The sequence below is a fragment of the Oncorhynchus mykiss genome, chromosome 13 (assembly GCF_057628025.1).
Source record: "Oncorhynchus mykiss isolate SJ-2025 chromosome 13, ASM5762802v1, whole genome shotgun sequence".
NCBI classification, from domain to species: Eukaryota; Metazoa; Chordata; class Actinopteri; order Salmoniformes; family Salmonidae; genus Oncorhynchus; species Oncorhynchus mykiss.
The window spans coordinates 7,504,129-7,531,349 of record NC_143034.1 but is presented as its reverse complement, the minus strand read 5'-3'; the positions used below and the strand labels follow the sequence as shown (position 1 = coordinate 7,531,349).

At 45.2% G+C, this 27,221-nt stretch overlaps 1 protein-coding gene across 9 annotated transcripts; it reads left to right on the top strand.

Moving 5' to 3' along the window:
• The first annotated feature begins 14 nt into the window (after positions 1–14).
• LOC110514903 (uncharacterized) lies at positions 15–26,790 on the top strand. 9 transcript variants are annotated; one of them, XM_090194805.1, is made up of 10 exons: positions 22–112; positions 568–779; positions 3,605–3,655; positions 6,345–6,482; positions 7,189–7,383; positions 22,597–22,773; positions 23,366–23,605; positions 24,900–25,109; positions 25,194–25,409; positions 25,572–26,790. In XM_090194805.1, exons 2-10 carry the CDS (start codon positions 587–589, stop codon positions 26,537–26,539), a joined length of 2,388 nt encoding a protein of 795 aa, XP_090050931.1. In that variant the 5' UTR covers positions 22–112; positions 568–586; the 3' UTR covers positions 26,540–26,790. The 9 variants fall into 9 exon arrangements, with proteins under 9 accessions (XP_090050939.1, XP_090050938.1, XP_090050931.1 ...); XM_090194811.1 differs by having other exon boundaries at positions 25–112; positions 3,608–3,655; positions 22,600–22,773; positions 23,369–23,605; XM_090194807.1 differs by having other exon boundaries at positions 25–112; positions 3,608–3,655.
• The last annotated feature ends 431 nt before the right edge of the window (positions 26,791–27,221 follow it).

Genomic DNA, 27,221 nt, shown 5'->3' with positions numbered 1-27,221 from the left:
GTGAACATGACGCCCTTTCCCATCCTGCGCGCAAGCGGAAGTTTACAGTACTGGCTCATCCGATTCTCCATGCTCAGAGTCTAATCAAACAATAAAAGACCAGTGATATCAGGTAATCTGTCGTGTTTTGATTATAGTAATTTAAACTATAACCAGACGCTGAAACTTACAGTTAACGTTTATTGTCGGTCGGCGATGTGGAAGATGTTGAACAGTGTGGTTGTAGACAGCCACGGTCCGTTGGGCTGTCTCGGTTGTTGTTCTGGCCAGGAACGTTATCGATAAAAATCCATTACAGTTCATGGGAGGAACTCCATATGAATGAATTATGTCGGAGTGAAAACACTGTACGTAGAAAGACTACATTCTTTCGCGCGGTCGTACATTCCATCACCATTTAGCCTATACGAACATGGTGATTGGTGAAATGGCCTTTAGCTAATTGTTTATCTGCAGCGCTTTCCCTGGCATGAAAGTCGGTTCCTCCCAGTGTGATTTATATATATTTTTATTGTTTTATATATTATTTTAATTACATTAACATATCTATTTTCCTTTCTTAAAAAGCATCCGCCTCTAGCATACCATGACTGAACCGAGTCCGGCCCAGAAAAGCTCACAGCCAGGTCAAGAGATGGCGTCAGTGAAGCTGGAGGACTGCAGTCAAACACTGGAGCTCAATGTGATTGTCAAAAAAGAGGAAGAGGAGGATGAGAGAAGAACCGAGGAAGAGAACGGGGGAGTAGAACAGGAGAGGGAAGACGGTAACATTGACTCGGGTGAGTCTAAGATGCCTACACCTGCCACTGGGTTACATCTAGACCCCGATCCTAGCTCTCAGTTCCATTACAGAAGACATTGGATGAAGGCGTCTTCTGTACAGGGGGGAGTTTTGTTAAGAGCCCATACGCTCAATCTGAATATTAACACAAGTCGCTTGCGGTACGGTTTTGGAATTTTCTAAAAAAAAATAAAAACAAAAGGTTAAATTGATACACACCTTGATAGGGTTATTGTTCCCATACGGCCATATCTTCAAGTTACAGCGCTTGTTTATGGAAAACAGATGGAATACAAGAGGCCACCTGCCAATTAGCTGTCTATAGCATGCTCCGAACACCTGTGTGTAAGTGTAACTCCGGAAGAGTAGTGGAAGTGTAGTTTGGTCGGATGGAGGCTCCATAGCTGCATGGATCTGTAACTGCTACAGTGTAGTTTAGTAGGATGGGGGCATCTGTAACTGCTACAGTGTAGTTTAGTAGGATGGAGGCTGTATGGATCTGTTACTACTACAGTGTAGTTTAGTAGGATGGAGGCTCCATAGCTGTATGGATCTGTAACTACTACAGTGTAGTTTAGTAGGATGGAGGCTGTATGGATCTGTAACTACTACAGTGTAGTTTAGTAGGATGGAGGCTGTATGGATCTGTAACTGCTACAGTGTAGTTTAGTAGGATGGAGGCTGTATGGATCTGTTACTGCTACAGTGTAGTTTAGTAGGATGGAGACTGTATGGATCTGTAACTGCTACAGTGTAGTTTAGTAGGATGGAGGCTGTATGGATCTGTTACTGCTACAGTGTAGTTTAGTAGGATGGAGGCTGTATGGATCTGTAACTGCTACAGTGTAGTTTAGTAGGATGGAGGCTGTATGGATCTGTTACTGCTACAGTGTAGTTTAGTAGGATGGAGGCTGTATGGATCTGTAACTGCTACAGTGTAGTTTAGTAGGATGGAGGCTGTATGGATCTGTTACTACTACAGTGTAGTTTAGTAGGATGGAGGCTGTATGGATCTGTAACTGCTACAGTGTAGTTTAGTAGGATGGAGGCTGTATGGATCTGTTACTGCTACAGTGTAGTTTAGTAGGATGGAGGCTGTATGGATCTGTAACTGCTACAGTGTAGTTTAGTAGGATGGAGGCTGTATGGATCTGTAACTACTACAGTGTAGTTTAGTAGGATGGAGGCTGTATGGATCTGTAACTGCTACAGTGTAGTTTAGTAGGATGGAGGCTCCATAGCTGTATGGATCTGTAACTGCTACAGTGTAGTTTAGTAGGATGGAGGCTGTATGGATCTGTAACTACTACAGTGTAGTTTAGTAGGATGGAGGCTGTATGGATCTGTAACTGCTACAGTGTAGTTTAGTAGGATGGAGGCTGTATGGATCTGTAACTGCTACAGTGTAGTTTAGTAGGATGGAGGCTGTATGGATCTGTAACTGCTACAGTGTAGTTTAGTAGGATGGAGGCTGTATGGATCTGTTACTGCTACAGTGTAGTTTAGTAGGATGGAGGCTGTATGGATCTGTAACTGCTACAGTGTAGTTTAGTAGGATGGAGGCTGTGTGGATCTGTAACTACTACAGTGTAGTTTAGTAGGATGGAGGCTGTATGGATCTGTAACTACTACAGTGTAGTTTAGTAGGATGGAGGCTGTATGGATCTGTAACTGCTACAGTGTAGTTTAGTAGGATGGAGGCTGTATGGATCTGTAACTACTACAGTGTAGTTTAGTAGGATGGAGGCTGTATGGATCTGTAACTGCTACAGTGTAGTTTAGTAGGATGGAGGCTGTATGGATCTGTAACTGCTACAGTGTAGTTTAGTAGGATGGAGGCTGTGTGGATCTGTAACTGCTACAGTGTAGTTTAGTAGGATGGAGGCTGTATGGGTCTGTAACTGCTACAGTGTAGTTTAGTAGGATGGAGGCTGTATGGATCTGTAACTGCTACAGTGTAGTTTAGTAGGATGGAGGCTCCATAGCCATTTGTTTTGAAAGCCTTATCTCAAGCGATGATTATTGATGTTTCTCAACGTTAAAACACAGCGTCAGGACTGTAGTTCACACGAGCCAGTTGACGCTGATGGCTGAAAACTGTAGGGAGAAGGCAGAATGCTGCCTGGAGTTACAGAGAGCTAGGTTGCATCCTAATAGGAGTTTTAGGTTGCTAGGTTACATCCTAATAGGAGTTTTAGGTTGCTAGGTTACATCCTAATAGGAGTTTTTAGGTTGCTAGGTTACATCCTAATAGGAGTTTTAGGTTGCTAGGTTACATCCTAATATGAGTTTTTAGGTTGCTAGGTTACATCCTAATAGGAGTTTAGGTTGCATCCTAATAGGAGTTTTCAGGTTGCATCCTAATAGGAGTTTTAGGTTGCTAGGTTACATCCTAATAGGAGTTTTTAGGTTGCATCCTAATAGGACTTTTAGGTTGCTAGGTTACATCCTAATAGGAGTTTTTAGAGAGCTAGTTTAAATCCTAATATGAGTTTTTAGAGAGAGAGGTTACATCCTAATCTAGTTTTAAAAATATATAACAAATCATTTAAAACATTCAAATCCTTCAGCGTTTGGTTGAGCCTGCCTGGAGGGCCAAATAGCCAGGGGGGCGGGGTGACACTTTTGGGACTATCCCATTTGGTTCAATTGCTCCAGGCAAGCTCAATCAAGCACAGATGAAGCATTTGAATGGTTTCCAAATACTATTTGAACCCAGGTCTGCTATAGTTCAGAGTATTGCACAGCATGTAGTGCACTACATAGGGAATAGTGTGTCATTCCGGACACAGACCAATATGTGTGATGTTGATGTTGTTCCAGTAGATATGGAAGAAGAGGAGGACCAGGAAGGAGGAGGTGTGGCCAACGCAGGTAATAAGTACACTAGCCAGGGAATAGACTAGATGTACTATCCCAAGACCTTATTATGTGAATATTGATTGATTTTAAATTGATTAGGTAATTAAAAGTAGTAGTCTGCTCCAGCTGAAGACAACACAACATGACACAACATGACACGACATGACACGACACAACACAACATGACATGACACAACATGACCTGACACAACATGACCTGACACAACATGACCTGACACAACACGACATGACACAACATGACACAACATGACACAACATGACACGACACAACACAACATGACATGACACAACATGACCTGACACAACATGACCTGACACAACATGACCTGACACAACACGACATGACACAACATGACACAACATGACACAACATGACACGACACAACACAACATGACATGACACAACATGACCTGACACAACATGACCTGACACAACATGACCTGACACAACACGACATGACACAACATGACACAACATGACACAACATGACATGACACAACATGACCTGACACAACATGACACAACATGACACGACACAACATGACACGACACAACATGACACAACATGACACGACACAACATGACACAACATGACACAACATGACACGACACAACATGACACAACATGACACAACACAACATGACATGACACAACACAACATGACACGACACAACATGACACGACACAACATGACCTGACACAACATGACACAACATGACACAACATGACACAACATGACACGACACAACACGACACAACATGACATAATATAACATAACATAATATAACACAATATAACACAAACAATTATTCAGGATAAAAACACTGAGGTCTAAAGGCTTATTTCCATTGTGGTCCTGTGAGATGGCAGGTTATTATTTCCATTGAGATGGCAGGTTATTATTTCCATTGTGAGATGGCAGGTTATTATTTCCACTGTGAGATGGCAGGTTATTATTTCCATTGTGGTCCTGTGAGATGGCAGGTTATTATTTCCACTGTGGTCCTGTGAGATGGCAGGTTATTATTTCCACTGTGGTCCTGTGAGATGGCAGGTTATTATTTCCACTGTGGTCCTGTGAGATGGCAGGTTATTATTTCCACTGTGAGATGGCAGGTTATTATTTCCACTGTGGTCCTGTGAGATGGCAGGTTATTATTTCCACTGTGGTCCTGTGAGATGGCAGGTTATTATTTCCATTGTGGTCCTGTGAGATGGCAGGTTATTATTTCCACTGTGAGATGGCAGGTTATTATTTCCATTGTGGTCCTGTGAGATGGCAGGTTATTATTTCCACTGTGAGATGGCAGGTTATTATTTCCACTGTGAGATGGCAGGTTATTATTTCCACTGTGAGATGGCAGGTTATTATTTCCACTGTGAGATGGCAGGTTATTATTTCCACTGTGGTCCTGTGAGATGGCAGGTTATTATTTCCATTGTGGTCCTGTGAGATGGCAGGTTATTATTTCCATTGTGGTCCTGTGAGATGGCAGGTTATTATTTCCATTGTGAGATGGCAGGTTATTATTTCCATTGTGGTCCTGTGAGATGGCACGTTATTATTTCCATTGTGAGATGGCAGGTTATTATTTCCACTGTGAGATGGCAGGTTATTATTTCCACTGTGAGATGGCAGGTTATTATTTCCACTGTGAGATGGCAGGTTATTATTTCCACTGTGAGATGGCAGGTTATTATTTCCATTGTGGTCCTGTGAGATGGCAGGTTATTATTTCCACTGTGAGATGGCAGGTTATTATTTCCACTGTGGTCCTGTGAGATGGCAGGTTATTATTTCCATTGAGATGGCAGGTTATTATTTCCACTGTGAGATGGCAGGTTATTATTTCCACTGTGAGATGGCAGGTTATTATTTCCACTGTGAGATGGCAGGTTATTATTTCCATTGTGAGATGGCAGGTTATTATTTCCACTGTGAGATGGCAGGTTATTATTTCCATTGTGGTCCTGTGAGATGGCAGGTTATTATTTCCACTGTGAGATGGCAGGTTATTATTTCCACTGTGGTCCTGTGAGATGGCAGGTTATTATTTCCATTGAGATGGCAGGTTATTATTTCCACTGTGAGATGGCAGGTTATTATTTCCACTGTGAGATGGCAGGTTATTATTTCCACTGTGAGATGGCAGGTTATTATTTCCATTGTGGTCCTGTGAGATGGCAGGTTATTATTTCCATTGAGATGGCAGGTTATTATTTCCACTGTGAGATGGCAGGTTATTATTTCCACTGTGAGATGGCAGGTTATTATTTCCATTGTGGTCCTGTGAGATGGCAGGTTATTATTTCCATTGTGGTCCTGTGAGATGGCAGGTGGGCCTGATTTACACATTATTCTCAATGCAATTTATAACAACCTTATCATCAATTACAAAATATATATATACAACAACTTAGAACAATTAACAGCACAGAGGTGCTCGTTTTAAGAGTCACCTCTTGAAAGAATAGCCTACCCCTAATCACACCGTTCCGTTACTTTTCAGAAAGTGACACTTTTCAGGTTCAGTTCCACAGAACTCCAGCAGAGTACCAGAATGTGTCTCCCCCCCCAAGGAGCTCTTGATTCTACAGGGAACCAAGTTAGAGCTCCCTCTGGTGGAGGCATTTATATTATAAAGTGTTTTAGATCTTTTGGTTTGACAATTTACAGGACTTGTTACTATTAAAAGAGAAGAAGAGGAGGAGGATGGAGAGGAGGAGATTGGGGACAGAGAGGAGGAGGAGGAGGAGGATGGAGAGGAGGAGGTTGGGGACAGAGAGGAGGAGGATGGGGACAGGACCAACCCAGGTAATCAATCACTGATCAAAACATCCAGAGGGAGCTACAGTATATTGAGACCAGTTTCAGATGACTAAGGAGGTTGGGGACAGGACCAACCAGGTAATCCCTGATCAGAACATCAGAGACCAGTTTCAGATGACTAAGGAGGTTGGGGACAGGACCAACCAGGTAATCCCTGATCAGAACATCAGAAACCAGTTTCAGATGACTAAGGAGGTTGGGGACAGGACCAACCAGGTAATCCCTGATCAGAACATCAGAGACCAGTTTCATGGAACCCAGTTCCCTATATAGAGCACTACTTTTGAGAAGGGCCCAGACGGCTGAGTGACTGCTTATAGCTGTCAATCTTGTATGTAATAATCTGTGCCCCCTAACCAAATAACTCCTGATCAGTTTACATTGAAAGGGGTCTAAGAGGAGTCATCTTCCCTTTCTACCTTCCTACATACCAATACATAGTGTTGTATACAGTATAATAAACTGGGTGGTTCGAAACCCTGTATGCTGATTGGCTAACAGCCGTGGTTTATCAGACCGTATACCACGGGTATGACATAATATGTATTTTTACTGCTCTAATTACGTTGGTAACCAGTTTATAACAGCAACAAGGCACCTTGGGGGTTTTTTGATATATGGACAATATACCACGGCTAAGGGCTGTGTCCAGGGACTCCTCCTGTGTTTAACCCCTGTGATGTTGTTATAGAAACAGGAGAGGGTGCCAGCTCAGACAAAGAGAGACCGTTCCTCTGCTCCCAGTGTGGTAAGCGGTTCACTGCACCAAGCAGCCTGAAGACTCACATGCAGAGACACAGCGGAGAGAAACCCCACCAGTGCTCCTTCTGTGGGAAGCGCTTCCTACGATCCACAGACCTGAAGAGACACCAGATGATCCACAAAGGTAAGAGAGACACCCAAACACCCAACGTCGCTCCTCTCTCACCCGGCGTCGCTCCTCTCTCACCCGGCGTCGCTCCTCTCTCACCCGGCGTCGCTCCTCTCTCACCCGGCGTCGCTCCTCTCTCACCCGACGTCGCTCCTCACACCCGACGTCGCTCCTCACACACCCGACGTCGCTCCTCACACACCCGGCGTCGCTCCTCACACACATCTCTCTGTTGGAACACTGTCAATCAGCGTGTCCACACCAGTGCACCTGTTTATCAGTTAAATAAGTTGATCTATACGGTGTAGGTTCATTCCCATGTTAAAATGACCCATGAGCACCAACGTGAAGTTCATTGGAGCGTGTCAAATTGTGTGTCAAATGAAAGCAGAGAGTCTATATTTTGAAGAAATTAAGGCATACATACATTTTAACCATTTTCCATCCCCCAAAAAATGTGAATAAGCTTATTGGATGGACAAGGGTTCCTAAATAACATCTACCAGACAAAGGCTTATTGGATGGACAAGAGTTCCTAAATAAACATCTACCAGACAAAGTCTTATTGGATGGACAAGGGTTCCTAATAAACATCTACCAGACAAAGTCTTATTGGATGGACAAGGGTTCCTAATAAACATCTACCAGACAAAGTCTTATTGGATGGACAAGAGTTCCTAAATAACATCTACCAGACAAAGTCTTATTGGATGGACAAGGGTTCCTAAATAAACATCTACCAGACAAAGTCTTATTGGATGGACAAGGGTTCCTAAATAACATCTACCAGACAAAGTCTTATTGGATGGACAAGAGTTCCTAAATAAACATCTACCAGACAAAGGCTTATTGGATGGACAAGGGTTCCTAAATAACATCTACCAGACAAAGTCTTATTGGATGGACAAGAGTTCCTAAATAACATCTACCAGAAAAAGGCTTATTGGATGGACAAGGGTTCCTAAATAAACATCTACCAGACAAAGTCTTATTGGATGGACAAGGGTTCCTAAATAAACATCTACCAGAAAAAGGCTTATTGGATGGACAAGGGTTCCTAAATAACATCTACCAGAAAAAGTGTTAGAAGAAATAGATCAAAACACAATAATATCGAAGTAAAAACCCAACTAACATCAATTCTTATATTTAGTTTTGGATAAATTTTACTGAATCGTTGCCTCGTTACTAAAAACCACATATCTTTAAGATATTTCCTAATGTCTCTCCCTCCATAAGGAGGATAATGAAAGTTCACAAATGTAACAAGTAAATGTAGACCTACCAATTTAGCTATAGTGTTTTTACTGATATCAATTTTCTTTATGAATTCGAAATTCTTTGACCCCCCCCCAAAAAAAAAAAAATCGGTAACAGAATTTCTGCAATTGAATAGACTATAATAGTTACAAACCTATAGTTACAAACCTCAGTTGGGTCACCAATCACTCAATCAATTACATGTATTTATAAAGCCCTTCTTACATCAGCTGATTTCACAAAGTGCTGTACAGAAACCCAGCCTAAAACCCCAAACAGCAAGCAATGCAGGTGCAGAAGCACGGTGGCTAGGAAAAACTCCCTAGAAAGGCCAGAACCTAGAGAGGAACCAGGCTATGAGGGGTGGCCAGTCCTCTTCTGGCTGTGCCGGGTGGAGATTATAACAGAACATGGCCAAGATGTTCAAATGTTCATAAATGACCAGCATGGTCAGATGATGATGATGATGATAATAATAATAATAATAATAATAATAATAATAATAATAATAATAATAATAATAATAATCACAGTGGTTGTAGAGGGTGCAACAGGTTAGCACCTCAGGAGTAAATGTCAGTTGGCTTTTCATAGCCGATCATTAAGAGTATCTCTACCGCTCCTGATGTCTCTAGAGAGTTGAAAACAGAAGGTCTGGGACAGGTAGCACGTCCAGTGAACAGGTCAGGGTTCGGTAGCCGCAGGCAGAACAGTTGAAACTGGAGCAGAAGCACGACCAGGTGTACTGGGGACAGCAAGGAGTCATCAGACCAGGTAGTCCTGAGGCATGATCCTAGGGCTCTGGTCCTCCGAGAGAGAGACAGAGAATTAGAGAGAGCATACTTAAATTCACACAGGACACCGGATAAGACAGGAGAAATACTCCAGATTTAACAGACTGACCCTAGCCCCCCAACACAAACTATTGCAGCATAAATACTGGAGGCTGAGACGGGAGGGGTCGGGAAACACTGTGGCCCCGTCCGACGATACACCCGGACAGGGCCAAACAGGAAGGATATAACCCCACCCACTTTGCCAAAGCACAGCCCCCACACGACTAGAGGGATATCTTCAACCACCAACTTACTATCCTGAGACAAGGCCGAGTATAGCCCACGAAGATCTCCCCCACGGCACAAACCCGAGTGGGGGCGCCAACCTGGACAGGAAGATCACGTCAGTGACTCAATCCTTGAAACGGTCTTGATATGTTCGTCAAAAGAGAGATCAGGGTCCAGAGTAACGTGAGGTCCTTCAGTTTTATTTGAGATGACTGTACAACCATCAAGATGAATTGTCAGATTCAACAGAAGATCTCATTGTTTCTTGGGACCAAGAACTAGAATCTCTGTTTTGTCCGAGCTTAAAACTAGTAAATTTGTCACCATCCACTTCCTTATGTCTGAAACGCAGGCTTCCAGGGAGGGCAATTTTGGGGCTTCATCGTGTTTTCTCAAAATGTACAGCTGTGTGTCGTCCACATAGCAGTGAAAGTTAACATTATTTCCGAATGGCATCATCAAGAGGTGAAATATAAAGTGAAAACAATAGTGGTCCTAAAACGGAGCCTTGAGGAATACCAACATTTACAATTGATTTGTCATAGGAGAAACCATCTACAGAGACAAACTGATATCTTTCCGACAGATAAGATCTAAACCAGGCCAGAACTTGTCCGTGTAGACCAATTTGGGTTTCCAATCTCTCCAAAAGAATGTGGTGATCGATGGTATCAAAAGCAGCGCTAAGGTCTAGGAGCACGAGGACAGATGCAGAGCCTCGGTCTGACACCATTAAAAAGTAATTTACCACCTTCACAAGTACAGTCTCAGTGCTATGATGGGGTCTAAAACCAGACTGAAGCGTTTCGTATACATTGTTTGTCTTCAGGAAGGCAGTGAGTTGCTGCTCAACAGCTTTTTAAATTTTCTTTGAGAAGAATGGGAGATTCGATATAGGCAGATTCGTTTTTTTTAATATATTCTGAGTCAAGGTTTGGCTTTTTCAAGAGAGGCTTTATTACTGCCACTTCCAGTAGGTATGGTACACATCCGGTGGATAGGGAGCCGTTTATTATATTCAACATAGGAGGGCCAAGCACAGGAAGCAGCTCTTTCAGTAGTTTAGTTGGAATAGGGTCCAGTATGCAGCTTGAAGGTTTAGAGGCCAATACTATTTTCATCAATGTGTCAAGAGATATTAAACAACGTGAGTGTGTCCCTTGATCCTAGGTCCTGGCAGTGTTGTGTAGACTCAGGACAACTGAGTTTTGGAGAAATACACAGATTTAAAGAGGAGTCCTTAATTTCCTTTCTAATGATACTGATCTTTTTTGTCAAAGAAGTTCCTGAATTTATCACTGCTGAAGTGAAAGCCATCCTCTCTTGGGGAATGCTGCTTTTTAGTTAGCTTTGCGACAGTATCAAAAATCTATTTTGGATTGTTCTTATTTTCCTCAATTAAATTGGAAAAATAGGATGATCGAGCAGCAGTGAGGGCTCTTCGATACTGCGCGGTACTGTCTTTCAGAGCTCGTCGGAAGACTTCCAGTTTGGTGTGGCGCCATTTCCGTTCCAATTCTAGGAAACTTTGTGTTGTCTGAGAATTTATAGCACAGCTTTTGATGATCATTGGTTGGGATCTGAGCAGATTATTTGTTGCGATTGCAAACATAATAAAATGGTGGTCCGATAGTCCAGGATTATGAGGAAAAACATTAAGATCCACAACATTTATTCCACGGGATGAAACTAAATCCAGAACATGACAATGACATTGAGTAGGTCCGGAGACATGTTGGACAAAACCCACTGAGTCGATGATGGCTCCAAAAGCCGTTTGGATTGGGTCTGTGGACTTTTCCATGCGAAAATTAAAGTCACGAAAAATATGAATATTATCTGCCATGAATACAGGATATGAACTCGGTGAGGAACGCTGGATACGGCCCAGGATACCTGTAAACAGTAGCTATAAAAAGTGAGGAGGCTGCATAGATTTCATGACTAGAAGCTCAAAAGATGAAAATGCAGTTGTTTTTTTCAAACCTAGATTGAGGCACAGACACAGTCTCAATGGGGATAGCTGAGCTGACTACACTGACTGTGCTGGTGGCAGACTCCACTAAGCTGGCAGGCTGGCTAACAGCCTGCTGCCTAGCCTGCACCCTGTCTCATTGTGGAGCTAGAGGAGTTAGAGCCCTGTCTATGTTGGTAGATAAGATGAGGTCACTCCTCAGCAGGCCAGGCATGGTCCTGTTTGTGGTTGAGTCCCAGAAAGAGGGCCAATTATCTACAAATTGTATCTTTTGGGAGGGGCAGAAAAGTTTTCAACCAGCGGTTGAGATGTGAGACTGCTGTAGCGCTCATCACTCCCCCTAACTGGGAGGGGGCCAGAGACTCTGCTGTAGAGCTCATCACTCCCCTTAACTGGGAGGGGGCCAGAGACTGCTGTAGAGCTCATCACTCGCCCTAACTGGGAGGGGGCCAGAGACTCTGCTGTAGCGCTCATCACTCCCCCTAACTGGGAGGGGGCCAGAGACAATTACTCGATGCCGACATCTTTCTAGCTGATTTACACGCTGAAGTTATGTTGCGCTTGGTGACCTCTGACTGTTTCATCCTAACATCGTTGGTGCCGACGTGGATAACAATATCCCTATACTCTCTACACTCGCCAGTTTTAGCTTTAGCCAGCACCATCTTCAGATTAGCTGTAAGGTCGTGTCGGTGCTCTGTAAGGTAGTGTCGGTGCTCTGTAAGGTAGTGTCGGCGCTCTGTAAGGTAGTGTTGGTGCTCTGTAAGGTAGTGTCGGTGCTCTGTAAGGTAGTGTTGGTGCTCTGTAAGGTAGTGTTGGTGCTCTGTAAGGTAGTGTTGGTGCTCTGTAAGGTAGTGTTGGTGCTCTGTAAGGTAGTGTTGGTGCTCTGTAAGGTAGTGTCGGTGCTCTGTAAGGTAGTGTTGGTGCTCTGTAAGGTAGTGTCGGCGCTCTGTAAGGTAGTGTTGGTGCTCTGTAAGGTAGTGTTGGTGCTCTGTAAGGTAGTGTTGGTGCTCTGTAAGGTAGTGTCGGCGCTCTGTAAGGTAGTGTTGGTGCTCTGTAAGGTAGTGTTGGTGCTCTGTAAGGTCGTGTCGGCGCTCTGTAAGGTAGTGTCGGCGCTCTGTAAGGTCGTGTCGGCGCTCTGTAAGGTAGTGTTGGTGCTCTGTAAGGTAGTGTTGGTGCTCTGTAAGGTAGTGTCGGTGCTCTGTAAGGTAGTGTTGGTGCTCTGTAAGGTAGTGTTGGTGCTCTGTAAGGTAGTGTTGGTGCTCTGTAAGGTAGTGTTGGTGCTCTGTAAGGTAGTGTCGGTGCTCTGTAAGGTAGTGTCGGTGCTCTGTAAGGTAGTGTCGGTGCTCTGTAAGGTAGTGTTGGTGCTCTGTAAGGTAGTGTTGGTGCTCTGTAAGGTCGTGTTGGTGCTCTGTAAGGTAGTGTTGGTGCTCTGTAAGGTAGTGTCGGTGCTCTGTAAGGTAGTGTCGGTGCTCTGTAAGGTAGTGTCGGTGCTCTGTAAGGTAGTGTCGGTGCTCTGTAAGGTAGTGTTGGTGCTCTGTAAGGTAGTGTTGGTGCTCTGTAAGGTAGTGTCGGTGCTCTGTAAGGTAGTGTCGGCGCTCTGTAAGGTAGTGTCGGTGCTCTGTAAGGTAGTGTCGGCGCTCTGTAAGGTAGTGTCGGCGCTCTGTAAGGTAGTGTTGGTGCTCTGTAAGGTAGTGTCGGTGCTCTGTAAGGTAGTGTCGGTGCTCTGTAAGGTAGTGTTGGTGCTCTGTAAGGTAGTGTTGGTGCTCTGTAAGGTAGTGTTGGTGCTCTGTAAGGTAGTGTTGGTGCTCTGTAAGGTAGTGTTGGTGCTCTGTAAGGTCGTGTTGGTGCTCTGTAAGGTAGTGTTGGTGCTCTGTAAGGTAGTGTTGGTGCTCTGTAAGGTAGTGTTGGTGCTCTGTAAGGTAGTGTTGGTGCTCTGTAAGGTAGTGTTGGTGCTCTGTAAGGTCGTGTTGGTGCTCTGTAAGGTAGTGTTGGTGCTCTGTAAGGTAGTGTCGGTGCTCTGTAAGGTAGTGTTGGTGCTCTGTAAGGTAGTGTCGGCGCTCTGTAAGGTAGTGTCGGCGCTCTGTAAGGTAGTGTCGGTGCTCTGTAAGGTCGTGTCGGTGCTCTGTAAGGTCGTGTTGGTGCTCTGTAAGGTAGTGTTGGTGCTCTGTAAGGTAGTGTCGGTGCTCTGTAAGGTAGTGTCGGTGCTCTGTAAGGTAGTGTCGGTGCTCTGTAAGGTCGTGTCGGTGCTCTGTAAGGTAGCGTCGGTGCTCTGTAAGGTAGTGTTGGTGCTCTGTAAGGTAGTGTTGGTGCTCTGTAAGGTAGTGTCGGTGCTCTGTAAGGTAGTGTTGGTGCTCTGTAAGGTAGTGTCGGTGCTCTGTAAGGTAGTGTTGGTGCTCTGTAAGGTAGTGTTGGTGCTCTGTAAGGTAGTGTTGGTGCTCTGTAAGGTAGTGTTGGTGCTCTGTAAGGTAGTGTCGGTGCTCTGTAAGGTAGTGTCGGTGCTCTGTAAGGTCGTGTCGGTGCTCTGTAAGGTAGCGTCGGTGCTCTGTAAGGTAGTGTTGGTGCTCTGTAAGGTAGTGTTGGTGCTCTGTAAGGTAGTGTCGGTGCTCTGTAAGGTAGTGTTGGTGCTCTGTAAGGTAGTGTCGGTGCTCTGTAAGGTAGTGTTGGTGCTCTGTAAGGTAGTGTTGGTGCTCTGTAAGGTAGTGTTGGTGCTCTGTAAGGTAGTGTTGGTGCTCTGTAAGGTAGTGTTGGTGCTCTGTAAGGTAGTGTCGGTGCTCTGTAAGGTAGTGTTGGTGCTCTGTAAGGTAGTGTCGGTGCTCTGTAAGGTAGTGTTGGTGCTCTGTAAGGTAGTGTTGGTGCTCTGTAAGGTAGTGTTGGTGCTCTGTAAGGTAGTGTCGGTGCTCTGTAAGGTAGTGTTGGTGCTCTGTAAGGTAGTGTTGGTGCTCTGTAAGGTAGTGTTGGTGCTCTGTAAGGTAGTGTTGGTGCTCTGTAAGGTAGTGTCGGTGCTCTGTAAGGTAGTGTTGGTGCTCTGTAAGGTAGTGTTGGTGCTCTGTAAGGTAGTGTTGGTGCTCTGTAAGGTAGTGTTGGTGCTCTGTAAGGTAGTGTCGGTGCTCTGTAAGGTAGTGTTGGTGCTCTGTAAGGTAGTGTTGGTGCTCTGTAAGGTAGTGTTGGTGCTCTGTAAGGTAGTGTTGGTGCTCTGTAAGGTAGTGTTGGTGCTCTGTAAGGTAGTGTTGGTGCTCTGTAAGGTAGTGTTGGTGCTCTGTAAGGTAGTGTTGGTGCTCTGTAAGGTAGTGTTGGTGCTCTGTAAGGTAGTGTCGGCGCTCTGTAAGGTAGTGTTGGTGCTCTGTAAGGTAGTGTTGGTGCTCTGTAAGGTAGTGTCGGCGCTCTGTAAGGTAGTGTTGGTGCTCTGTAAGGTAGTGTCGGTGCTCTGTAAGGTAGTGTTGGTGCTCTGTAAGGTAGTGTTGGTGCTCTGTAAGGTAGTGTTGGTGCTCTGTAAGGTAGTGTCGGCGCTCTGTACATCATACCAGCTACTGTCCTCTCTTCCACTGACTGTTATGTTCAGCTCATAGTGTCTCCTGTTACTGTCCTCCCTTCCACTGACTTATGTTCAGCTCATAGTGTCTCCTGTTACTGTCCTCTCTTCCACTGACATACTGTTATGTTCAGGAAGGGAGGACAGTAGCAGAAGACACAATGAGCTGAACACAGAGTAGAGTACAGTCCTGTGGAGTATAGTTCATTATAGTACCATACAGTCCTGTACTGTGGATTATAGTACCATGCAGTCCTGTACTGTGGAGTATAGCTCAGTATAGTACCATACAGTCCTGTACTGTGGAGTGTAGTACCATGCAGTCATGTACTGTGGAGTATAGTTCAGTATAGTACCATACAGTCCTGTGGATTATAGTACCATACAGTCCTGTGGAGTGTAGTACCATGCAGTCCTGTACTGTGGAGTATAGCTCAGTATAGTACCATACAGTCCTGTACTGTGGAGTGTAGTACCATGCAGTCCTGTACTGTGGAGTATAGTTCAGTATAGTACCATACAGTCCTGTACTGTGCAGTATAGTACCATGCAGTCCTGTGGAGTATAGCTCAGTATAGTACCATACAGTCCTGTGGATTATAGTTCAGTATAGTACCATACAGTACTGTGGAGTATAGTTCAGTATAGTACCATACAGTCCTGTGGAGTATAGCTCAGTATAGTACCATACAGTCCTGTGGATTATAGTTCAGTATAGTATCATACAGTCCTGTACTGTGGGGTATAGTTCAGTATAGTATCATACAGTCCTGTACTGTGGGGTATAGTTCAGTATAGTACCATACAGTCCTGTGGAGTATAGCTCAGTATAGTACCATACAGTCCTGTGGATTATAGTTCAGTATAGTATCATACAGTCCTGTACTGTGGGGTATAGTTCAGTATAGTACCATACAGTCCTGTGGAGTGTAGTTCAGTATAGTACCATACTGTCCTGTGGAGTATAGCTCAGTATAGTACCATACAGTCCTGTGGAGTATTATACCATACAGTCCTGTACTGTGGAGTATAGTTCAGTATAGTACCATACAGTCCTGTACTGTGGAGTGTAGTTCAGTATAGTACCATACAGTCCTGTGGAGTATAGTTCAGTATAGTACCATACAGTCCTGTGGAGTGTAGTTCAGTATAGTACCATACTGTCCTGTGGAGTATAGCTCAGTATAGTACCATACAGTCCTGTGGATTATAGTACCATACAGTCCTGTGGAGTATTATACCATACAGTCCTGTACTGTGGAGTATAGTTCAGTATAGTACCATACAGTCCTGTACTGTGGGGTATAGTTCAGTATAGTACCATACAGTCCTGTGGAGTGTAGTTCAGTATAGTACCATACTGTCCTGTGGAGTATAGCTCAGTATAGTACCATACAGTCCTGTGGATTATAGTACCATACAGTCCTGTGGAGTATTATACCATACAGTCCTGTACTGTGGAGTATAGTTCAGTATAGTACCATACAGTCCTGTGGAGTGTAGTTCAGTATAGTACCATACTGTACTGTGGAGTATAGTTCAGTATAGTACCATACAGTCCTGTGGAGTGTAGTTCAGTATAGTACCATACTGTACTGTGGAGTGTAGTTCAGTATAGTACCATACAGTCCTGTGGAGTGTAGTTCAGTATAGTACCATACTGTACTGTGGAGTGTAGTTCAGTATAGTACCATACAGTCCTGTGGAGTGTAGTTCAGTATAGTACCATACTGTCCTGTGGAGTATAGCTCAGTATAGTACCATACAGTCCTGTGGAGTATTATACCATACAGTCCTGTACTGTGGAGTATAGTTCAGTATAGTACCATACAGTCCTGTACTGTGGAGTGTAGTTCAGTATAGTACCATACAGTCCTGTGGAGTATAGTTCAGTATAGTACCATACAGTCCTGTGGAGTGTAGTTCAGTATAGTACCATACTGTACTGTGGAGTGTAGTTCAGTATAGTACCATACAGTCCTGTGGAGTATAGTTCAGTATAGTACCATACAGTCCTGTGGAGTATAGTTCAGTATAGTACCATACAGTCCTGTGGAGTGTAGTTCAGTATAGTACCATACAGTCCTGTGGAGTATAGCTCAGTATAGTACCATACAGTCCTGTGGATTATAGTACCATACAGTCCTGTGGAGTATTATACCATACAGTCCTGTACTGTGGAGTATAGTTCAGTATAGTACCATACAGTCCTGTACTGTGGAGTGTAGTTCAGTATAGTACCATACAGTCCTGTGGAGTATAGTTCAGTATAGTACCATACAGTCCTGTGGAGTATAGTTCAGTATAGTACCATACAGTCCTGTGGAGTGTAGTTCAGTATAGTACCATACTGTACTGTGGAGTGTAGTTCAGTATAGTACCATACAGTCCTGTGGAGTATAGTTCAGTATAGTACCATACAGTCCTGTGGAGTATAGTTCAGTATAGTACCATACAGTCCTGTGGAGTATAGTTCAGTATAGTACCATACAGTCCTGTGGAGTATAGTTCAGTATAGTACCATACAGTCCTGTACTGTGGAGTGGAGTTCAGTATAGTACCATACTGTACTGTGGAGTGTAGAACACAGTAGAGCACACTAGTATTGAGTATATTGAACTGTGCTGAACTATACTCTACTGTGCCGAACGTTACTATACTAATATCTTGTATACTCTACTCTACTGAACTGCACTGTACTGAACTCTACTGAACTGCACTGTACTGAACTCTACTATACTCTACTGTACTCTACTCTACTGAACTCTACTGAACTGTACTCTACTGTACTGTACTGTACTCTACTGAACTGTACTGTACTCTACTGAACTCTACTGAACTGCACCCGAACTGAACTCTACCGTCTCTACTATACTGTACTCTACTCTACTGTACTCTACTATAATGTACTGAAATCTACTGAACTGTACTGTACTCCTGTACTGTACTGCACTCTACTCTACTGTACTCTACTGAAGTCTACTGTACTGTACTGAAATCTACTATACTGTACTCTACTGAACTCTACTGAAATGTACTATACACTACTTAAATCTACTGAACTCTTCTCTACTGTACTCTACTGAACTGTACTGTACTCTACTGAAATCTACTATACTGTACTGAACTATACTGTACTGTACTCTACTGAACTCTACTGTACTCTACTGAACTGTACTGTACTCTACTGAAATCTACTATACTGTACTGAACTATACTGTACTGTACTCTACTGAACTCTACTATACTCTACTGAACTGTACTGTATTGAAATCTACTATACTGTATTCTACTATACTGTACTCTACTGAACTCTACTGAAATCTACTGAACTCTACTGTTCTGTACTGAACTCTTCTCTACTCTACTGAAATGTACTATACTCTACTTAAATCTACTATACCGAACTCTACAATACTGTGCTGAACTCTACTATACTCTAATATACTGGACTGAAATCTACTATACTCTACTGAAATCTACTGTACTCTACTGAAATCTACTAAACTGTACTGAAATCTTCTATACTGTACTGAAATATACTCTACTGAACTATTCTGTACTGTACTCTACTGAACTCTACTGTGCTTTAATCCAAACTTGTAAAACATTCGTGCAGATTTAGCTTCGGATGAACCAAATGTGGTTTTGCTGCGGAGCTGATTTAACTAATTGCCCGTGTGTAGAATAATACCCACATATGTAGAGGAGGATGTTGGATAATAATACCCACATATGTAGAGGAGGATGTTGCATCATAATACCCACATATGTAAAAGGGGATGTTGCATTTGTCATGCAATAAAATGCTAATTAATTACTTAAAAAATCATACAATGTGATTTTCTGGATTTTTGTTTTAGATTCCGTCTCTCACAGTTGAAGTGTGCGTATGATAGAAATTACAGACCTCTACATGCTTTGTAAGTAGGAAAACCTGCAAAATTGGCAGTGGATCAAATACTTGTTCTCCCCACATATGTAGAGGAGGATGTTGCATATTTACACCCTTTTTTGTAGAGATCTGTTACCGGGTGTAAATCCACTTCACTCACTTCTTTCAAGCTCAATGTGTCCTGTCATAAACCGACACGCCGTTCTTTATACAGAGTCTTTAAGAAAACAGAGTAACCGACACGTTGTTCTTTATGCTGAGTAACCGACACGCCGTTCTCTATGCAGAGTCTTTAAGAAAACAGAGTAACCGACACGCCGTTCTCTATGCAGAGTAACCGACACGCCGTTCTCTATGCAGAGTAACCGACACGCCGTTCTCTATGCAGAGTAACCGACACGTCGTTCTCTATGCAGAGTAACCGACACGTCGTTCTCTATGCAGAGTAACCGACACGCCGTTCTCTATGCAGAGTAACCGACACGCCGTTCTCTATGCAGAGTAACCGACACGCCGTTCTCTATGCAGAGTAACCGACACGCCGTTCTCTATGCAGAGTAACCGACACGCCGTTCTTTATGCTGAGTAACCGACACGCCGTTCTTTATGCTGAGTAACCGACACGCCGTTCTCTATGCAGAGTAACCGACACGCCGTTCTCTATGCAGAGTAACTGACACGCCGTTCTCTATGCAGAGTAACCGACACGCCGTTCTCTATGCAGAGTAACCGACACGTCGTTCTCTATGCAGAGTAACCGACACGTCGTTCTCTATGCAGAGTAACCGACACGTCGTTCTCTATGCAGAGTAACCGACACGTCGTTCTCTATGCAGAGTAACCGACACGTCGTTCTCTATGCAGAGTAACCGACACGTCGTTCTCTATGCAGAGTAACCGACACGTCGTTCTCTATGCAGAGTAACCGACACGCCGTTCTCTATGCAGAGTAACCGACACGCCGTTCTCTATGCAGAGTAACCGACACGCCGTTCTCTATGCAGAGTAACCGACACGTCGTTCTCTATGCAGAGTAACCGACACGTCGTTCTCTATGCAGAGTAACCGACACGTCGTTCTCTATGCAGAGTAACCGACACGTCGTTCTCTATGCAGAGTAACCGACACGCCGTTCTCTATGCAGAGTAACCGACACGCCGTTCTCTATGCAGAGTAACCGACACGTCGTTCTCTATGCAGAGTAACCGACACGTCGTTCTCTATGCAGAGTAACCGACACGTCGTTCTCTATGCAGAGTAACCGACACGCCGTTCTCTATGCAGAGTAACCGACACGCCGTTCTCTATGCAGAGTAACCGACACGCCGTTCTCTATGCAGAGTAACCGACACGCCGTTCTTTATGCTGAGTAACCGACACGCCGTTCTTTATGCTGAGTAACCGACACGCCGTTCTCTATGCAGAGTAACCGACACGCCGTTCTCTATGCAGAGTAACCGACACGTCGTTCTCTATGCAGAGTAACCGACACGTCGTTCTCTATGCAGAGTAACCGACACGTCGTTCTCTATGCAGAGTAACCGACACGTCGTTCTCTATGCAGAGTAACCGACACGTCGTTCTCTATGCAGAGTAACCGACACGTCGTTCTCTATGCAGAGTAACCGACACGTCGTTCTCTATGCAGAGTAACCGACACGTCGTTCTCTATGCAGAGTAACCGACACGTCGTTCTCTATGCAGAGTAACCGACACACCGTTCTCTATGCAGAGTAACCGACACGCCGTTCTCTATGCAGAGTAACCGACACGCCGTTCTCTATGCAGAGTAACCGACACGCCGTTCTCTATGCAGAGTAACCGACACACCGTTCTCTATGCAGAGTAACCGACACGCCGTTCTCTATGCAGAGTAACCGACACGCCGTTCTCTAAGCAGAGTAACCGACACACCGTTCTCTATGCAGAGTAACCGACACACCGTTCTCTATGCAGAGTAACCGACACGCCGTTCTCTATGCTGAGTAACCGACACGCCGTTCTCTATGCTGAGTAACCGACACGCCGTTCTCTATGCAGAGTAACCGACACGTCGTTCTCTATGCAGAGTAACCGACACGCCGTTCTCTATGCTGAGTAACCGACACGCCGTTCTCTATGCAGAGTAACCGACACGCCGTTCTCTATGCAGAGTAACCGACACGCCGTTCTCTATGCAGAGTAACCGATGCCGAGTAACCGACACGCCGTTCTCTATGCAGAGTAACCGATGCCGAGTAACCGACACGCCGTTCTCTATGCAGAGTAACCGACACGCCGTTCTCTATGCAGAGTAACCGACACACCGTTCTCTATGCAGAGTAACCGACACACCGTTCTCTATGCAGAGTAACCGACACACCGTTCTCTATGCTGAGTAACCGACACGCCGTTCTCTATGCTGAGTCTTTAAGAAAACCAGGTCACGTAAATAATAAACTGAGGGAGATTTGACTGAAATTCTACTACCAAACTCCCTCACAACTCCTACCAAAGTCCCTCACAACTCCTACCAAAGTCCCTCACAACTCCTACCAAAGTCCCTCACAACTCCTACCAAAGTCCCTCACAACTCCTACCAAAGTCCCTCACAACTCCTACCAAAGTCCCTCACAACTCCTACCAAAGTCCCTCACAACTCCTACCAAAGTCCCTCACAACTCCTACCAAACTCCCTCACAACTCCTACCAAACTCCCTCACAACTCCTACCAAACTCCCTCACAACTCCTACCAAACTCCCTCACAACTCCTATCAAACTCCCTCACAACTCCTACCAAACTCCTACCAAACTCCCTCACAACTCCTACCAAACTCCCTCACAACTCCTACCAAACTCCCTCACAACTCCTACCAAACTCCCACCAAACTCCCTCAAAACTCCTACCAAACTCCCTCAAAACTCCTACCAAACTCCCACCAAACTCCTACAAAACTCCTACCAAACTCCCTCAAAACTCCTACCAAACTCCCTCACAACTCCTACCAAACTCCCTCACAACTCCTATCAAACTCCCTCACAACTCCTACCAAACTCCTACCAAACTCCCTCACAACTCCTACCAAACTCCCTCACAACTCCTACCAAACTCCCTCACAACTCCTACCAAACTCCCTCACAACTCCTACCAAACTCCCTCACAACTCCCTCACAACTCCTACCAAACTCCCTCACAAGTCCTACCAAACTCCTACCAAACTCCCTCACAACTCCTACCAAACTCCCTCACAGTTCTTCCAGTAAATGTGTTTTTTTTGGGGGGTCAAATGTTCAGTGTAAACGTAGTCCTTGTGCATAAAGTTGTATGTTTGTTAAAAATCTAGGTTTTTTTTGTAATTTTTTTTTGTAGAGCATACATTTTACGTAAAAAAATCAAATAAAATCTGTCTCCATTCAGTTAAAATGGAATTGCCCATAATGCCTAATACTGTATGCGCTGGTGGTGCTGTTCTCTCCTTTGTGTACTGCAGCGGTTTAACCTCTGTGACGTTGTCATTAAAGCAGTCACCTCGGACAGACCGTACCGCTGTTCGGAGTGCGGCAAGACGTTCACCTCGCCGACCAGCCTGAGGATCCACCTGAAGATCCACAGCGAAGACAAACCACACCAGTGTTCCGTCTGCGGGAAGCGTTTCCTGTGGCTGTGTGTTCTGAAGAGACACCAGGTGGTGCACAAAGGTGAGAGAAACATCTCTCTGCTGGAAGACATGGTCCTGTGTGGCTCGTTGGTAGAACGTGACCTTCGCAAGCCCCAGGATCGTGTTCGGAATGACAGAACGGTGCATCGTTGAATTCAACGGAAACAGTACTGTCCGACTGGTTGTGATTATAGAGGCTCAGAGGACAGTTACCATAGGGTGTGGTTATAGAGGCTCAGAGGACAGTTACCGTAGGGTGTGGTTATAGAGGCTCAGAGGACAGTTACCGTAGGGTGTGGTTATAGAGGCTCAGAGGACAGTTACCATAGGGTGTGGTTATAGAGGCTCAGAGGACAGGTACCATAGGGTGTGGTTATAGAGGCTCAGAGGACAGTTACCATAGGGTGTGGTTATAGAGGCTCAGAGGACAGTTACCGTAGGGTGTGGTTATAGAGGCTCAGAGGACAGTTACCGTAGGGTGTGGTTATGATGGCTCAGAGGACAGTTACCGTAGGGTGTGGTTATAGAGGCTCAGAGGACAGTTGCCATAGGGTGTAAGTCTACTGTATGTGTACTTGCTGTTCTTGCTTCTGTCTCGATGTGTTCTAAACCCTGTGACGTGGTCATTGAAGCAGGAGAGAGCGCCACCTCGGACCCAGACAGCCCAGGGGATCCCGAACAAGGGCAGAAGCCGTACCCGGACCCTAAAAGACTGCACCTCTGCTCAGAGTGTGGCAAGAGGTTCACCACAGCGCCTTTACTAAAGTCTCACATGAAGTCTCACAGTGGGGAGATACACCACCAGTGCTCCGTCTGTGGGAAGTGTTTCCTGCTGTTCCAGGACCTCAAGAGACACCAGGAGATCCACAAAGGTGAGGGAGATACCAGGAGATCCACAAAGGTGAGAGAGAGAGACACCGGGAGATACACAAAGGTGAGAGAGAGAGACACCGGGAGATCCACAAAGGTGAGAGAGAGACACCGGGAGATCCACAAAGGTGAGAGAGAGACACTGGGAGATACAAAGGTGAGAGAGACACCAGGAGATACACAAAGGTGAGTGAGAGAGACACCGGGAGATACACAAAGGTGAGAGAGAGAGACACCGGGAGATACACAAAGGTGAGAGAGAGACACCGGGAGATCCACAAAGGTGAGAGAGAGACACCGGGAGATCCACAAAGGTGAGAGAGAGACACTGGGAGATACAAAGGTGAGTGAGAGAGACACCGGGAGATACACAAAGGTGAGTGAGAGAGACACCGGGAGATACACAAAGGTGAGAGAGAGAGACACCGGGAGATACACAAAGGTGAGAGAGAGAGACACCGGGAGATACACAAAGGTGAGAGAGAGAGACACCGGGAGATACACAAAGGTGAGAGAGAGACACCGGGAGATACACAAAGGTGAGTGAGAGAGACACCGGGAGATACACAAAGGTGATAGAGAAAGAGAGAGGCACCGGGAGATCCACAAAGGTGAGAGAGAGACGCCGGGAGATCCACAAAGGTGAGAGAGAGACGCCGGGAGAGAGACAAAGGTGAGAGAGAGAGAGATACAAAGGTGAGAGAGAGACGCCGGGAGATCCACAAAGGTGAGAGAGAGACACCGGGAGATACAAAGGTGAGCGAGAGAGACACAAAGGTGAGAGAGAGACACCGGGAGATACAAAGGTGAGAGAGAGATACAAAGGTGAGAGAGAGACACCGGGAGATACACACAGGTGAGAGGGAGACACCTGGAGATACACAAACACACTGATTCGCACACTGTAGCTAACGTTTTGCAACGGAAAGGGAAACATTTTTGTGCAAAAATTATATTGGACAAATTCAGGTTCCTTCTCCATTTTGTTCTGTTTGCTTCCATTTTTGTTCCTAGTGAATACACCCCTGAAGTCTATGCTCACACACTTGGGTCATATTCATTAGGAACCAAACAGAAACAAATGGGCCCGAAAACATTTTGCAACAATAATTTGCAGTAATGAAAAAGGACCCTGAGATCTCTGCTGGAAGACAGGTGACTTGAAGAAACATCAACATATCCACAGCAGTGCTTCTTTCCATAAATTAGCTGGGTATTTATATGTGTATTAGTCTGTAATAAACTGTCATTTATTGACAGTGCACCATTTTAACCCCTGTAATGTTGTCATTGAAGGGGGCAACAACTCTGACGCAGACAGTCCAGGGGAACCAGATCCGGAGAGACCGTTCCCCTGCTCTGTGTGTGGTAAGAGGTTCACCGCAGCCTTCAGGCTTAAGGCACACATGAAGATCCACAGCGGAGAGAAACCCCACCAGTGCTCCGTCTGTGGCAAGGCCTTCCTTCGACCCTACGACCTTAAAAGACACCTGGTGACCCATAAAGGTGAGAGGAACACCAGGTTGGAGTTGTGCTATCCTTATCATTTTCCTCCTGTGTTAAACACAACTAATGTTGTCATTGAAACAGGAGAGGGCACCAGCTCTGACCCTGACAGTCCAGGGGATCCTGACCAGGAGCTGAAGCCATATTTCTGCTCCCAGTGCGGTAAGAGGTTCACTGCAGCCAGCAGCCTGAAGACACACACAATGACGCACAGTGGAAAGAAACCCCACCAGTGCTCCGTCTGTGGGAAGTGTTTCCTGCGATACCAGGACCTGAAGAGACACCAGGTGATCCACAAAGGTAAGAGAGACCCACACACCTGAGTCATGTTTACTAGGAAACCACACTGAAGCAAACAGGCAGAAACGGGGATGGACTCCCAGATATTTTCCAATAAGAAACGCTTTGTTTCTGCACCAATAAATGTATCCTCTCTGTCTTGTAATGTTGTCATTGAAACAGGAGAGGGCGCCAGCACAGAAAAACCCCACCAGTGCTCTGTCTGCGAGGAGAGTTTCTTGAAGCTCGACGACTTGAACATTCACGTGACGATCCACACAGGAGAGAAGACCAAGCACATCTGCCAACCATGTGGGAAGACCTTCACTCTGCTGCAGGACCTAAAGACTCACCAGCGCACCCATACGGGAGAGAAACCGTACCACTGCTCCAAGTGCCCAGAGAGCTTTGGCAACCTGTTGGAGTACAGGGAGCACAAGCAGACACACAATAACAAGAAACCGTACCTTTGTGACCAATGCGGCCAGACGTTCACCCACTTCTACACCCTCAAGACCCACCGGTCAATCCACACAGGGGAGAACCTCCTCCACTGCTCCTACTGTGGGAGGGGCTTCACTCAGAAAACGTCCTTGGCGACCCACATACTGATCCACACCAAGGAAAAACCGCACCAGTGCTCTGTGTGTGGCCAACGTTTTGCCAGAAGCGAAAGCCTGAAGAAACACAAGAGGATACACATGGCAGAGGTCCGCCATCACATGTGCGAGTGCGGGAAGAGTTTCCCGGACATGAAAAGGTTGGAGGTGCACGCGAGAATGCACTACAAGAGCCTGGAAAAGAAGTACTGCTGCTCATACTGCGGGAGAATGTTCCTACGGGACGGGGATCTAAAGAGTCACCAGAGAACACACACCGGAGAGAAACCCTTTGTCTGCGCCATATGCGGGAAAAGTTTCGCCCAATCGGGGAACTTGAGAGTGCATCAGATCAAGCACACTAAAGAGAGACCGTACCCTTGTACTGTCTGTGATAAGGGGTTCACCACCTCTGGGAGTCTGAAGGTGCACATGAGACGGTTTCATACAGGGGAGAAGCCGTACGTCTGTAGCCTGTGTGGGAAAGGGTTCATTGTACCCAAAGCACTAAAGACACACCAACAGAAACATATGAAAGAGACTACCGTCTAGTTTGACGGGAGACGGGAAAAGACTGTCTTTCTGTGTGATTCCTCGCTCCACTCTCCTCTCAACTGTCATAGAGGAGAAGTTCAGAGGTCCCTCCTCTCTGACTTTATTCTCCATTTTGAGGGGGAGACGAAGAGAAAGAGGCATCGGGGAATGATGAATTGAGAAATAGTCGAGGCCTGCTGCTGCTTTTACCTGCTGCTCCCATTGAAGACATGTTTTTTTCAAAATAAAAGTCCCCCCCCCCCCCCCCCCCCTACATGCATCCATGTAATTGTACTCTAAATGTGCCATTAGACATCACTCACCATGACAGAATAGCTAGTGGTTAGTTTAGTGATACAACCTCAGAGTTTCTGTAGAGTATCATCCAACTAGCCACTAGCTATTCAGTCTGTAAGATACTCTACAGAAACTCTGAGGTTGTATCATCAAACTATACACTAGCTATTCAGTCTGTAAGATACAACCTCAATAAAGTTTCTGTAGAGTATCTTAATGTCAGATATGAATTGACAGGATGATATGATTATGTATGGCATGATATGACACAATATGCATTATGACAATAATACATTTAAACCTGACATGAGGTCTCTACTCACCATGACTGGTACCTATTGGCATGATGTCTCTCTCCACTCACCATGGCTGGTACCTATTGGCATGATGTCTCTCTCCACTC

Excerpts from the sequence above, each read along its gene's own strand:
- LOC110514903 (XM_090194805.1), top strand. The coding sequence starts at position 587 with ATGACTGAACCGAGTCCGGCCCAGAAAAGCTCACAGCCAGGTCAAGAG. Across the intron at positions 7,384-22,596 it reads ACACCAGATGATCCACAAAG|CAGTCACCTCGGACAGACCG; the intron begins GTAAGAGAGACA and ends TTGTCATTAAAG. Across the intron at positions 23,606-24,899 it reads ACACCAGGAGATCCACAAAG|GGGGCAACAACTCTGACGCA; the intron begins GTGAGGGAGATA and ends TTGTCATTGAAG.